The 12,186-nt window shown below is 51.5% G+C and overlaps 4 protein-coding genes across 4 annotated transcripts; 2 read left to right on the top strand and 2 right to left on the bottom strand.

Annotated features, from left to right (window-relative positions):
* Positions 1-397: 397 nt before the first annotated feature.
* On the top strand, positions 398-1,465 carry NFIA_091330 (urease accessory protein UreD; the record flags this gene model as incomplete). The annotated part of the gene is made up of 1 exon (XM_001261070.1): positions 398-1,465. One exon carries the CDS (start codon positions 398-400, stop codon positions 1,463-1,465), a length of 1,068 nt encoding a protein of 355 aa, XP_001261071.1.
* A 511-nt stretch (positions 1,466-1,976) lies between these two features.
* Positions 1,977-3,158, bottom strand: NFIA_091320 (uncharacterized protein; the record flags this gene model as incomplete). Its single annotated transcript, XM_001261069.1, has 2 exons — positions 1,977-3,075; positions 3,154-3,158. The coding sequence occupies 2 exons, from the start codon at positions 3,156-3,158 to the stop codon at positions 1,977-1,979; spliced, it is 1,104 nt and encodes a 367-aa protein (XP_001261070.1).
* A 2,015-nt stretch (positions 3,159-5,173) lies between these two features.
* NFIA_091310 (uncharacterized protein) lies at positions 5,174-6,263 on the top strand (the record flags this gene model as incomplete). Its single annotated transcript, XM_001261068.1, has 2 exons — positions 5,174-5,211; positions 5,264-6,263. 2 exons carry the CDS (start codon positions 5,174-5,176, stop codon positions 6,261-6,263), a joined length of 1,038 nt encoding a protein of 345 aa, XP_001261069.1.
* A 221-nt stretch (positions 6,264-6,484) lies between these two features.
* On the bottom strand, positions 6,485-12,073 carry NFIA_091300 (putative rRNA biogenesis protein RRP5; the record flags this gene model as incomplete). The annotated part of the gene is made up of 3 exons (XM_001261067.1): positions 6,485-7,045; positions 7,120-11,562; positions 11,618-12,073. 3 exons carry the CDS (start codon positions 12,071-12,073, stop codon positions 6,485-6,487), a joined length of 5,460 nt encoding a protein of 1,819 aa, XP_001261068.1.
* Positions 12,074-12,186: the final 113 nt, after the last annotated feature.

Here is a 12,186-nt window from a genome sequence, read left to right as displayed (position 1 = left end):
GGAGAAAGAGAATAATCATGCCGTAATGAGAATCCTCTTTACTCCATCACGGCCGCATCTGAAGCTCAGTATTTGAGAGCCAAGAACTCCAGCCTTTTGTCCGTTTCACGAGGTCAATAGAACCCCGCTTCCATCTGCTAGTTTGTTAGCAATAGGACTGGCGACTGGACAGTTTGACAGCTCTTTGGCTGCCCCAGAAAAGATCTGGAGCCAGAACGAGCGCATGAAAGCAACCTTCATGACGCCATTCTGCACAGCATCTCTAATTGCGTCCTCTCTGTCTGCGTCCAGATACGGATATATCATGCGGTTACAGCCACTTAGCCTGTCTACTTTTCCCTATCTCCCTACATCCTAATCTCCTCTGCCTAGAACTCGTTGAAGAAGATCAGACACGATGCCAATAATATCACCCTTTGAGTCGTCCATTGCCAAACCAGGTCAAGGCAAAGTCGTTCTATCTCTCCTTCCTCCTTCGATCCCGACCCTGACGACCTTGACTTACAAGTATCCACTGAAGCTGCTCACGCGCGCCCCCGGCTTTGTGCCGCAGTCCTCCGGGCTCACAAGCTCTTCTCGACCTGTTCATCTCTATCTTCTCACATACGGTGGAGGTCTTCTACCAGGCGACCACATTGATGTCTCCATTACATTGGATCCCCGCACAAGACTCGTTGTGACTACACCGCAGGGAAGCACCAAGATCTTCAAGACAGAGCCTACTGCAAGCGTCAAGGGCCAACGGGGAACACCAACACGCGCATTAACAGACAAGAGCCGCCAGCTAGTCAATGTACAGGTCGCCAGCGAAGCCGCTCTCTGTTACCTTCCAGACCCAGCCGTGCCCTTCAAGGACAGCCGGTACGAGCAGGTACAATCATTCACCGTCGACGGGGTCTCAAAAGACCACAAGAGAAGCAGCCTGTGTGTGCTGGACTGGGTGACGCAGGGCCGCACCTCACGAGGCGAGAACTGGGACTTCCATCTCTGGAAGGGGAAGAACGAAGTCTGGACACACGACGCCACAGGCAAGAAGAAGCTACTCCTCCGTGACTCGATCATTTTAGACGACGAGATCGACGCCGTATGTCTGGAAAATGACTCGGAGACCTTCAGCCACAACAACTTGATCCGGGAGCGTACGCGACCCCACGGGATCATAGGCACCCTGATTCTGTACGGCCCTGTGTTCGAGGATTTAGCGTCATTCTTTATGGATAGGTTCACGTCGCAGCCGCGCATCGGGGCTCGGAATTGGTCATCCTCTGCCCCGGCGGCCGTGGAGACACCGCCAAATGCGGACTCGGAAGTGACCTTCACCGCGGCGCGAGTAAGAGGAGGCTTCGTCCTTGTGAAATTTGGCGCGAATGACTTTGAGACGGCCAAGAATTGGCTGGGTGGTATCTTACGTGAAGAGGGGACCATTCTCAAGGAGTTTGGCGAAGAGTCTTTGATGTGTCTATGACCTTCGTCTCCTTCTTGCTTTTGTTTTCCGCTATTAAAAAGCACTTATTGTTATTTTGTCTTTAGCGTGACTCGATCATAGCGAGTGCCGCGCTGCAGGTTACGATGAGACACATATTGATACCCAGAATCATCTTGCATCGACGCATTTATATCATTGATCGGTATGAAGCATTCAATGAGACGATCTACTCCAAGCTGGGATATGTCCAAGCACCGTTGACCATCCTCTAGAATATGGTTCTTCAAGTCTAAGTCGTATTGGTCTATAACGAAATAGATGTGAAATGAGACAAACAGAACTGAAAACCAAGCCCAAGGTATCGTCTATTGGACATCCGGAACCGACGCCGTGAACTCGCAAATACGCCAACCAGAAAATATAAGCTCTAAAATCAAATCTGTAACCAAAGACTCGTTCTGAAGATGGCAGTGGCAGCGATGTCAGGCTAAGATGACCGCCCAGCAGCCATCTCAACGCCAGCGCGACAGTCAATAAAACCGAGTACATCCTACCAATCAAAAATCCTGACCTTCCATTCTTGCTTCGTGGCACTCTGCAAGTCATCCACGTTCAGAATATCGACGCCCTCACGCGCCAGAACGCTCCAGATGTGATTCCTCAGACTCCGCGGCCAGCTAGGCAACCCCCAATAACGCACCTTGAGTCCTCGGCGATGAGCGCCCTGGATCTGCGCCCGGATGAGATCCATCTGCTTGTTTGTCAGGTGGAATCTCCAAGGATAGCCGATGGACTTCTTGAAGGAGACAGAGGCGTAGAAGCTGTTGGTCCAGTTGAAGGTGTCGGGGCCAATGTCGCCGGCGGAGATACCTGACAGGCCTTGGCCGGCGTTTCCGGTAGGTTGCTGGGCGGTGGCCGCGGAGTCATGCGCGAAGTGAGCGTCGGCGGCGTCAGCATCTGCAGGAGGAGTGATGGCCTCGTGCTCCGCCAGGAGGTTTAGCGGGGCGTCGAAGAAGATGTCGCGATAGGTTGAGTTCGACGTGATCATATTGAAGGGGGTATTTCCCGTTCCGACAACGGTGATTGGGCCGTTGGTCAAGCCGGTGCCATTAAAGTAGGTGAGGTAACCGCGCTCACGCAGAGGCGACAAATCCTCCATTACACGCTGCCATGTCTTTTCTCCGTCGGTTTTGAAGTCAATGAGGAGAATGAGGGTTTGAGAAGGGTCGGTGTCGAAGACACCATGTAGAGGTTGATCGACAGCTGCGTGGAGCTGGGTGATGGGATTCTGCCGTTCAATGATCTTGATCAATGGGTCGATGTACATGTTCTTGAGGGTGCGCTTCGTCGTGAGGGATGTGGAGGTATGGCCGACGTAGAGCTCATTGTCAATCAGCCACACATCGGCCTCGACACCAATGCAACCCGCCTGCAAGGCCGAGTACAAGGGTACCCGTCGCCAGTAATCATTGTGTGAATGGCACCCAACAGGGATGATGTCCCGCGAGATATCTGTGGGCCAATGTGTGATGTCTGCGTAAAGGTCGTTGTCCGGCACGTGGCGCCAATGGCCAGCCGCTTTGTCAAATTCGTCGGGGAAAAACGAGAGCACAATGCCACAGGCTATCGAGACGAACTGAATGACTCCTCTGTATGGGTTCGAACAAAAATTAGTGGTCATTGGCACCGATGTGTGGTGGTGATGGTAGGGTAGGACGAGTACTCACAGCATGATGAAAACCCCCGCAACGGTAAAAAGCAAGCAATAGGACACCCTGCGATTCTTGAACCGTCTATGCAACGTATATGAGCGTTTTGAACGTTTAGTGGTCGGTGAGAGGAGAGGCAGACTATCTTCGACCTTCTCCTCATTTGACGAGCAGAGCGAAGAAATCCCAGCCAGTCGTTGGCTCCATGTGAATCGAGATCGGGTCTGGCCCGAACATTGATATTCGTCTATTGAGGTGTCTGCCGGTAATTCCTCGATAGAAACATGATTGTCTGGTTTATCGCGATGCAGTTCGTCTTGGTCGTCGGAGGGAAGGGAAGTCGGGACGAATTCGTAGGACTGCGGGGAGCGTCCCTTGCGGGCGGATAAGAAGCCCATAGCTGATACTGTATCACTTGGAATATTTTCCACCAACTGGCGAGGACTACTACTTCAACCGCCTCAATCCACCTCAATTCTTCGACAGAAAATCGTACAAGAACAGTCATCCCATGAGCATTTATAATTCGAGAGGGGTAAAGGTCAATCATTGTGCCCCAAGGCCCTCCGCCGAAAAGTGGACGCCTGGATTAATACTACTACCCTGCCCTCTGGGGCTATATCTGCTAGAGTTTAGTTCTAGGAACCATCAACATGATTGGGATCTCGAGTCACCACTGGCTCGCTGGGATTATTGGACCCTGGATTGACCCATCCCCATGTGCAGCAAAAGCGACGACGATTGGATGTTGGGCCGACAAGAGGCTTGAAGCCGTCCCAGAAGTCCGTCCTAAGAGGCGAGCCGTGCCGATTTCGTTGGTGTCTACGCGTCTCCAAGCCTAAGGGTCTCAAGGCTTGGATTCTATGATTTGAAAGGATTCGACCCAGAGTTGGTACTAAGTTGGTCCTCATTCCCTAGTGACATGGGCGTTTAGATGCACCACAAAACGGCCCCCACCAGTCGTGAAACGAGCATGGGATGAATGAGGAACAAGCAGCTGATCGACAGAAGGACCCCTCTAAGATATTGATCGCTCCCAATAATAACATTAACCGCTGGTTCCCGTGGATATTATGGTAGATCTCGAAGATGAATGCATGCTGACTGACTGACACCGTAACAGAAGCTGCGGCCTAGTCTACATTGTGAATTCTGATGCCTGGCTCTCTCATCCACTGCGCGATTTGCCACACGAATAGCGTTTCTCTTAAGCATCATTAGGGGCGCATTTAGAATTCAAGAATTCAACTAGTCCAGTCCAGTCGCTGGAACCGAACCACTCACAGTCCTGAAAAGTCATAAGTGAAGCAGAAAAGTCATTCTGCCCACATGACTGGAGAAAGTGTCTCAATATAGATTGACGGAGGATATCCCCCGGAGATGCTAGCCATGGCCGACAAGGACACTTCTATATTAATCCACCAGTATCAATTGTCCAGTACCAAGTGTCTATATCGCTTGTTCCTGATAATGATACAGAAACATCTAGTAGCGTACTTGGTAAGCCTATACACGACAGGGCGTCGACAAGTGCCACCTCTAGACAGTGACAGGAGCCTGACTCAGGTCAATATAGGAACTCCAAGCACGCTTTTGCATGTTAAACTCTAGGGATGCATCATATCATCAAGTATTTTGGTGCTATTATCATTGAAGTCAATAACATACAACAGGGATAATAGAAGGTTGCTTCAATGACCTCGAGCACAGCACTGTGTATCTACTCCAAAGCTGTAATCAACAAGTACATGAATGCAGGCTTATTCTGGGTGCATCATTACGAAGGACAAGCCAAGAATCATCTGGGAATTACATGTGCTCTTACCAGGGAAAAATGATTGTTTAACTGTAAGAGAGAAGAGAGGTAGAGGTACGGAGTACGGAGTATGTAGCATTGTATTGTGCCATTATCGGATCCAAGCAGCCTTATCAGTAGCGATAGCGATTAGATCTGCCGCCAACCACCAAGGAAAAAAAGTTCGCCGACCATCTCAGCTTCAGTTTCTATCAACCACAACCAACAGAACAACAATCCACCATGCCTCATAAGCACAAGAGAAGAAAAAATGACGCGAGGTGAGTATCAAAGTACAACTAATATTATATACATCCGCTAATCCCACCACAGCATCTACGACCTCCCACCCACCCTGATCGCGAAACCTCTCCCGACTCACGATCCCAACGCCCCAAAAACCAAAGGCAAAAAGCCCGCCCCCAAGTCCAAAGCCCCAAAGAAGAAAGAAAACCCCTCGGCCTTTGCCCGCAGCAAATCCGAGCTGGACGATGATACCCCGCGCGCCTTCCGCCGGCTGATGCAGCTCCAAGCCAACGGTGGCAAGCCAGCACCACCCAAACCCGACGCCGGCGAGACAGGAAGCAAGAAGCGCAAGCGCGATGCAACCGAGGACACAAAGCAGTCGTCGCGGAAGAAGACTGCTGCGTCGTCGACTCCGACTAAGGCTGCCAATGCAGCGACATCTACGACCGCTGCCGCGGAACCCATGCCCACGTCTAATCTGAAGATTCTGCCGGGGGAGAAATTGTCAGACTTTGCTGCGCGGGTTGACCGCGAGATGCCCATATCGGGGATGAAGAGATCGGGCAAGCCGGCGTCGGCGGATCTACCTAAGCTGCGCGAGGGGCGGCAGACGAAGCACGAGAAGCGCCTTCGTCGATTACAGGAGCAGTGGCGGAAGGAGGAAGCGGAGATCTTGGAGCGTGAGGCGGCCGAGCGGGAGGAGCGGGAGGCCGAGTTGGAGGAACAACTGGACTTGTGGAAGGAGTGGGAGATGGAGGCTGCGCAGGCCAAGGCGAAGAAGAAGGGCGCTGCCGCGAAAAGAAAGAAGAAGGGCGATGGCGCCCTGGAGGATGATGGCCCGGATCCGTGGGCGAAGCTGAAGAAACGGGATCGGATGAACAAGCCGGCGAACCCCTTCGATGTGGTTCAGGCGCCGCCGCAATTGACGAAGCCGAAGGAGGTTTTCAAGGTCCGCGGAGGCGCCCGAGTCGATGTCGCGAATGTTCCTGCTGCCGTGGGAAGTTTGAGACGGAGAGAGGAGCTCGCGAGCGAGCGCAGGACTATCGTGGAGGAGTATCGGCGGTTGATGGCTGAAAAGCGACGTTGATTTGTGGCTCTTGAGCTCTAATACCCCTTTGAGGCTTGTTAATACCATCGATAAAGAAGGATTATTTACTTTGCGCATCACATACACAAGAAAAGTCTTTATGCCTATTGACGAGAAGACATGGCTTCCGAATGCTTTTGTATATACAATGCATCTATGACCCCATAACACCCAACGAGAACTAAACAAGATCCAACTCTTTACACAATTGTCTGCAATGCTCATGCGTTCTGCAGAGACTTGACATAATCCGCCGCCTTGGCCTTGATCTCCTCCACCATCTTCTCATCGCCGCCATTAGCAGCTGCCAGCTTCTCCTCAAACGACAACCACTTCTTAAAGAAGAACTTGGCCTGCTTGGGACGGAGCTTCTTGCTAGCATCCATGGGAGCAGCAGCAGCCGCACCCTTCTTGGCGTCCCGGATACCAAGTACGCGCTCGAAAAGCCGCCGGACCTGCTCCGCATCACCATTCTTGATTTCCAAGTCCAAGAGTACGTTCCACAGGTCAACCCGCTTGGGGAACGAGGAGAGCAGGCCCTCGAACACAGTTCGGCCACGTTCGACGTCTCCATTGGGCGAGCGGAACTCCAGCTGACCGAATTTAGAGGTAAGCTCCACGTGTGTATGAGATGGCAGAGACTGGAGTGCGCGAGGAAGCAGAGCACGAGCACGATCGGGCGCCGCCATGCTATCAAACAGGAAGCTGGCGTAGTTCAGGAAGAACTTGGGCGTGTTGGAGATCTTCTTTTTGAGAGCCGTCTGGAAGAGCTCATCCGCTTTCTGTAAGACGATCAATTGCGTCAGCATTCGCATACTTAAAATATCGTTTGGTGAATGGTATCAGGGTGACTCACATCATTCTTTCCTGACTGAATGTAGATGCTCGTCATGCGGTCGTAGATCTCCTGCGTATCATTGTACTGGCAGGCGCGCTTGAACACCTCGTCGAGACTGTCATCATTGCCGTATGTGTTCTCCAAGTTGAGCAGAGCCACCCAAATGTTCAACTTCTCGGTGTCCTGACCGATGCTAATGGTGCGAAGGGCTCGTTCGGCGATTTCCTTGGCTTTCTCGACCTCGCCGAGCTCCAATTGGAAGGCCATGTACTTCAGCCAAAGAAGCGAAGAGTCAGGCTCACCGAGCAGGAGCCGTTCGTAGTCGGCAACCGACTGAGGTCCATTGGCGTCCAACTCGCCAGTCCGATCAACCTGGATCTCAGGCTTGCGGCTCTTCTTTTTCTTCTTCCGAGAGTTGTCTTCATCGTCGGAATCGGACTGCATCGCTTCGTCCTCATCGTCTTTGACGTTTCCACTCCAGTCAAAGCCTGTTGCACCAAGGCCCCCGTCTCTTTTAACAGGTGCGCTGGTCATCTCCACATCCTCATCGCTCTCCTCACCATCACTCTCACTGTCTTCCTCAAGGTCAACGCCCCCCATAGATACGTCATCGTCATCGTTCTCGGAATCGTCACTACCTTCTACGTCGACACCGCCCATACCATCTAGGCTGACGCCGTTGGAGTCACCATCCTCGTCACTGCCGCTTTCGTCTTCCTCATCATGATCCTTGAAGTGGGAAGCCTTCAAGCTGAATGAGATCTTCCCTGACTCACGGTCGACCTTGATGATCTTGGCTTTGACAACGTCGCCTTCCTCGTACAAGGTGCGGGCATCGTCAACTCGCTTGTCAGCCATCTCACTACGATGGCATAGACCACTGACGTTGGCGGACCGATCGATGACAATGAAGGCGCCGAATTCCTCCACTTTGCGAACCTTGCCAGTGACAACCTGACCGACTTTCAGGTCATGCATCGTGATCGGCGCCTTGTATTCTGGATCCAAGACAGATTCCTTGAGACTCATCTGCAATCTGCCTTGCTCGGGATCAACGACAGTCACCCGTCCCTTGACCAACTGGTCGACCTGGAAGGAATCCTTCCACTCCTTGAGGTAGGAATCCGACAGGTCAGAGACACGAACGTAGGCCGTTACATCGTGGCCCAGAGTCACAAAGAGACCGCTATCAGCGACTCTCTTGACAAATCCTCGAACCACGTCATTGACCTTGAGTTGCTTCATTGAAGTGATTTCGGGATCCTGGACCGGAAGGGAGGAACTTAGAACTTTCGACGGGCGGAGAGAGAGGGAAATCTTCTTGTTGGCTTTGTCAACACCTACTACGCAAGCACGTAGCACATCGTTCTTGTGGTAGACGGTAGGGTTTGCCTTCGAGTAGTCATCGGCCAAATCAATCAGATTGACCGCACCCACGACCGTGTCGCTGAGCTGCATGATAACCTGCTTCTCGGTGACCTTCGTAACTCGTCCGGGAAGAATCATGCCAACAGAAATGTCTTCGAAGGACAGCTTGCTAGACCCTTGCTTGGCTGTAAGATCTAGGCGACCCTTTTCGGTGTCAACGGCAGCGACATGGACCTTCAGCGCTGAGCCAATCGGGAAGTGCTTCTCCACATCGGCAAAAAGAGATAGGTCATCCGAAGCGTCCATGAAACGTAGTCGTCCGCGAACATTGGGTGAGAGGTTGATCCAGAGACAATCGTCGGCAACATTGTTGATGAAACCGACCCAGGTTGAGCCAATCTGGACTTGCTCCAAGTTCAACGGGGAAGGATTGGCGGCCTGTAGGAAACTTGGCTTAACAGAAAGTTCAAACACGGGGAGCTTCCCAGAGCGGTGACTGATTGGAAGGAATTTGTGGCTGCGCGCATCATGAATACCCAGGATTCTAGCTGAGATGATTTGCTTGGGACGGAAAAATCGCAACGGTTGTTTGCGGTCCTTGATGTCTTCCCACTTATCAAAGACCTCGGAGACGTCAATGCGACCCTGAATATTGTCTGCCAGTTGGACGTTGACTTGGGTTGCCTTGACAGACACGACCTTACACTTCACGGTCCTGCCAAAGGTGAAATCGGACATCGACTCGATGCTTTCGTCCACAGCATTGCTGACCACATCGTTCGAAAGAGTAGGCTTGGGAGCGGGTCTCTTTGGACCAGCTGAGGTTGCTTCCGAAGGCTTCATGCTCAGTATGAACCTTTGGAAGTCGGTGTCGATGGAGTGCACAGTTGCAGTAACAAGCTGCGATTTGACCATGCCATAATCAGGTTTACTGGCGTTCTCGTCCGCTAAGAGCCTCTTAGGTACCAATCCAGTAATGCCACCGAGGAACTCGATAAACAGACCGTCGGATGTGATGTTTCGGACAAAACCAGTGACTTCAGCGCCTTCTTGGATATCCTCAAACTTGGCCGGGAGAGATCCTTGCTTGGCTGCTTTCTTGAGACTCGCTCTAGCCGACACTTTGATGAGTCTGCGGGCTCTTTGAATGTCAAGTACAAGAAGATCATTGAGCTTCTGGCCAACACGAATCTTTGAAAGGGCCGAGATCTGCTTGGATTCAGAACCGTCCACCACATGCGCCAGATCTAACCGAGCAATAAGACCGAACTCGTCCAACTTGAGAAGGACATCATCGACAGACTTCTCAAACACCGTCCCTGTGACAAGCAGCCCGGGCTGAATCTTCTCGAACGCCTTCTTATAGGTCTCGGTGAAGGTCGAGGGGTCTTTGCACGAAACTGCTAGTTTTCCAAGAGCTGGATCCACACTCAAAGCGTGAACGTTAACCACCTGCCCTTGTCTGAAGTGTTGCGAAGGATCCTTGATGTAAGCTTCGCTCATCTCCGACACAGGAAGGAAACCGCGAACTGAGCCGTAGAATTGAACGACAGCGCCATGGGGTTGAATGTTTACAATCGTACCCGGAGACTGAGAGCCTGGGACGATGTCTTGGTAATCTTTCCAGATGGCAGATTCGCTGTTGAGCAGACTCTTCTTCAGGGTTAGGCGAATCTGACGCTTCTGAAGGTTGACCGACAAGATTCGAGCAGTGATCGTCAAGCCTTCCCGGAACTTCTTCTCAGGGAATTGAAGGGCCGTGTCTGCGAAGTGCATAGAGGGAACAAGACCGGTGATACCGTCCGCCAAAGTCACAATCAGTCCGTCAACCCCGGCCGGCCCAATCAACAGCTTCTCAATCTTCCCCTTGACCACAGCACCCACAGTCACATCCTCCAGACGTAAGAAGGGCTGCTCAATGACCTTCCTCTCAAAGGAGAGTAGATAGAGGCCATCAAAAGAACTGTAGCCGACAACCCTAGCCTCATGGACAGAATCAATTCGGAAGGGACCGTGTTCAGGTGCAATGTGTTCAACTTTTCCGTCTGCTAATCGGGAGACATGAACAAAGCCCATGTGCTTCGTAGAGCCCATCTGCACATAAACACCCATTCCGGGATCAACCATGACGACTTTGGCTTCAGGTATGATTGCAGAAATCGCCGGTGCATCCTCAGAGGTGCCAGGTCCATGACCCTCAGTCGCAAACTTCAAAACATGGTCGAGTATTGAAAAGCCGACTTTGAATGGCTCAGAAGCTGGGAAGGTGCAGACAATACGTCCCTTGATCTTCGCACCGAGCTGGAACTTCTTTGTCAAGTCGTCTTTTCCAGAGTTGCCACCGGACTGTACCAAGTCCACTGTGGCATCCAACATACCCATGATCTTACCGATCAATCCGCTAGAAGAAACCTCCGTCAACAAGATTTCTGCTGCAGTACCAGGAAGGAATGAGTTGATTGTCGATGCCGTGCTGAGATAATGTGATTTCTTGATGGATCCGGCAGACTGAAGGTTAGCGGATAGTTTGACAACGCTTCCGTTGGCGTTTTGGCCAGTGACCATACAAAGGAAAACCGATCCTTCTTTAATGCTCGAATAGTCTGTCTTGGGGTCGATCTCCTTCTTAGACATGAAGCCCTTGACGTCTGCACCCTCAATACCCAGGTCCATCACCAGACCATGGTCTTCCACACTGACAACCGAAGCTTGAATGGCAGTATTGACCTCCAAATCCGATTTTGAGAGCCCGGCGTTTGTCTGTCTCGGGTCAACTGAAAGTTCAATACGCTTCTTGTTCTTCGAAGGAGCATCTGCGGCGTTGCTCCCAACAGAAACAACGGATGCCCGTAGGTACTGGCCAAGATAGAAGTAGTCGGTCAGATCCAACGAATCTTCGTCGTCATCCTCCTCCTCCGCGTCACTATCCTCATTGTCATTATCGTTAAGAATTTTCTCAATCTTCTCTTCCAACTTCTTGGAAACCGCAGTCAAGGGAACATATCCGGTAAGGTTATTCGGAAGAGATAGACCAATATCGTGAGCATTAATGCTGGACACTTGGCCTAATACCATCGACCCGGGAACAATACGCTGCAATTGTCAGCCTTTTATTAACAGCCACAATATATGCTTAATGCGGGCCTACCTTGAAGTTGAGACCTTCAATTCGCACACCTTGCTTCTCGTTTGCTTCTTGCTCTGCGCGCTTCTTGCTTTTGGTCTTCCTTTTCCGAGACTGTTTGGTAGAGGTCGCATTGTCTTCCGCATCATTCATTTCAATGTCTTCATCGTCATCTCCAACGGCGAAATTGTCAGACGACTTCTTGGACCCCTTCTGCTCGAACAGCACATCCTTAGTCGCTTGGATATGGATCTGCTTCTTTTCGAGAGGTGTCAGGACGCTCCCGCCACCACGAGGAAACGAAGGTTCGTCATCGTGCAGCACCGTAAGCTCGGTAGGTTTAAGGTCGCTGGTAGATTCTGATGTTCTCTGCTTTTTCTGATCTTTGCCCTGTTCAGCTCCTCCAACTCGAACACGCTTCTGGGGCTGACGAGTCACTGCCTCCTCCCCAGCATTGCCCTTGCGCTTTATAGGGGCCATAGCTGATAGACAAAGGGCACCAGATAATCAGATGCGACCTTATGTCAAACTTGCTGGATGTCCTTCAGACCAGCTAGCTCAGCGGAACCGGTTCACAAAAAAAATAGCGGATA

Source organism: Aspergillus fischeri, genomic scaffold, assembly GCF_000149645.3.
Source record: "Aspergillus fischeri NRRL 181 1099437636264 genomic scaffold, whole genome shotgun sequence".
Classification (NCBI taxonomy): domain Eukaryota; kingdom Fungi; phylum Ascomycota; class Eurotiomycetes; order Eurotiales; family Aspergillaceae; genus Aspergillus; species Aspergillus fischeri.
The sequence above is the reverse complement of the archived record's forward strand: the minus strand, read 5'-3'. Positions and strand labels throughout refer to the sequence as shown.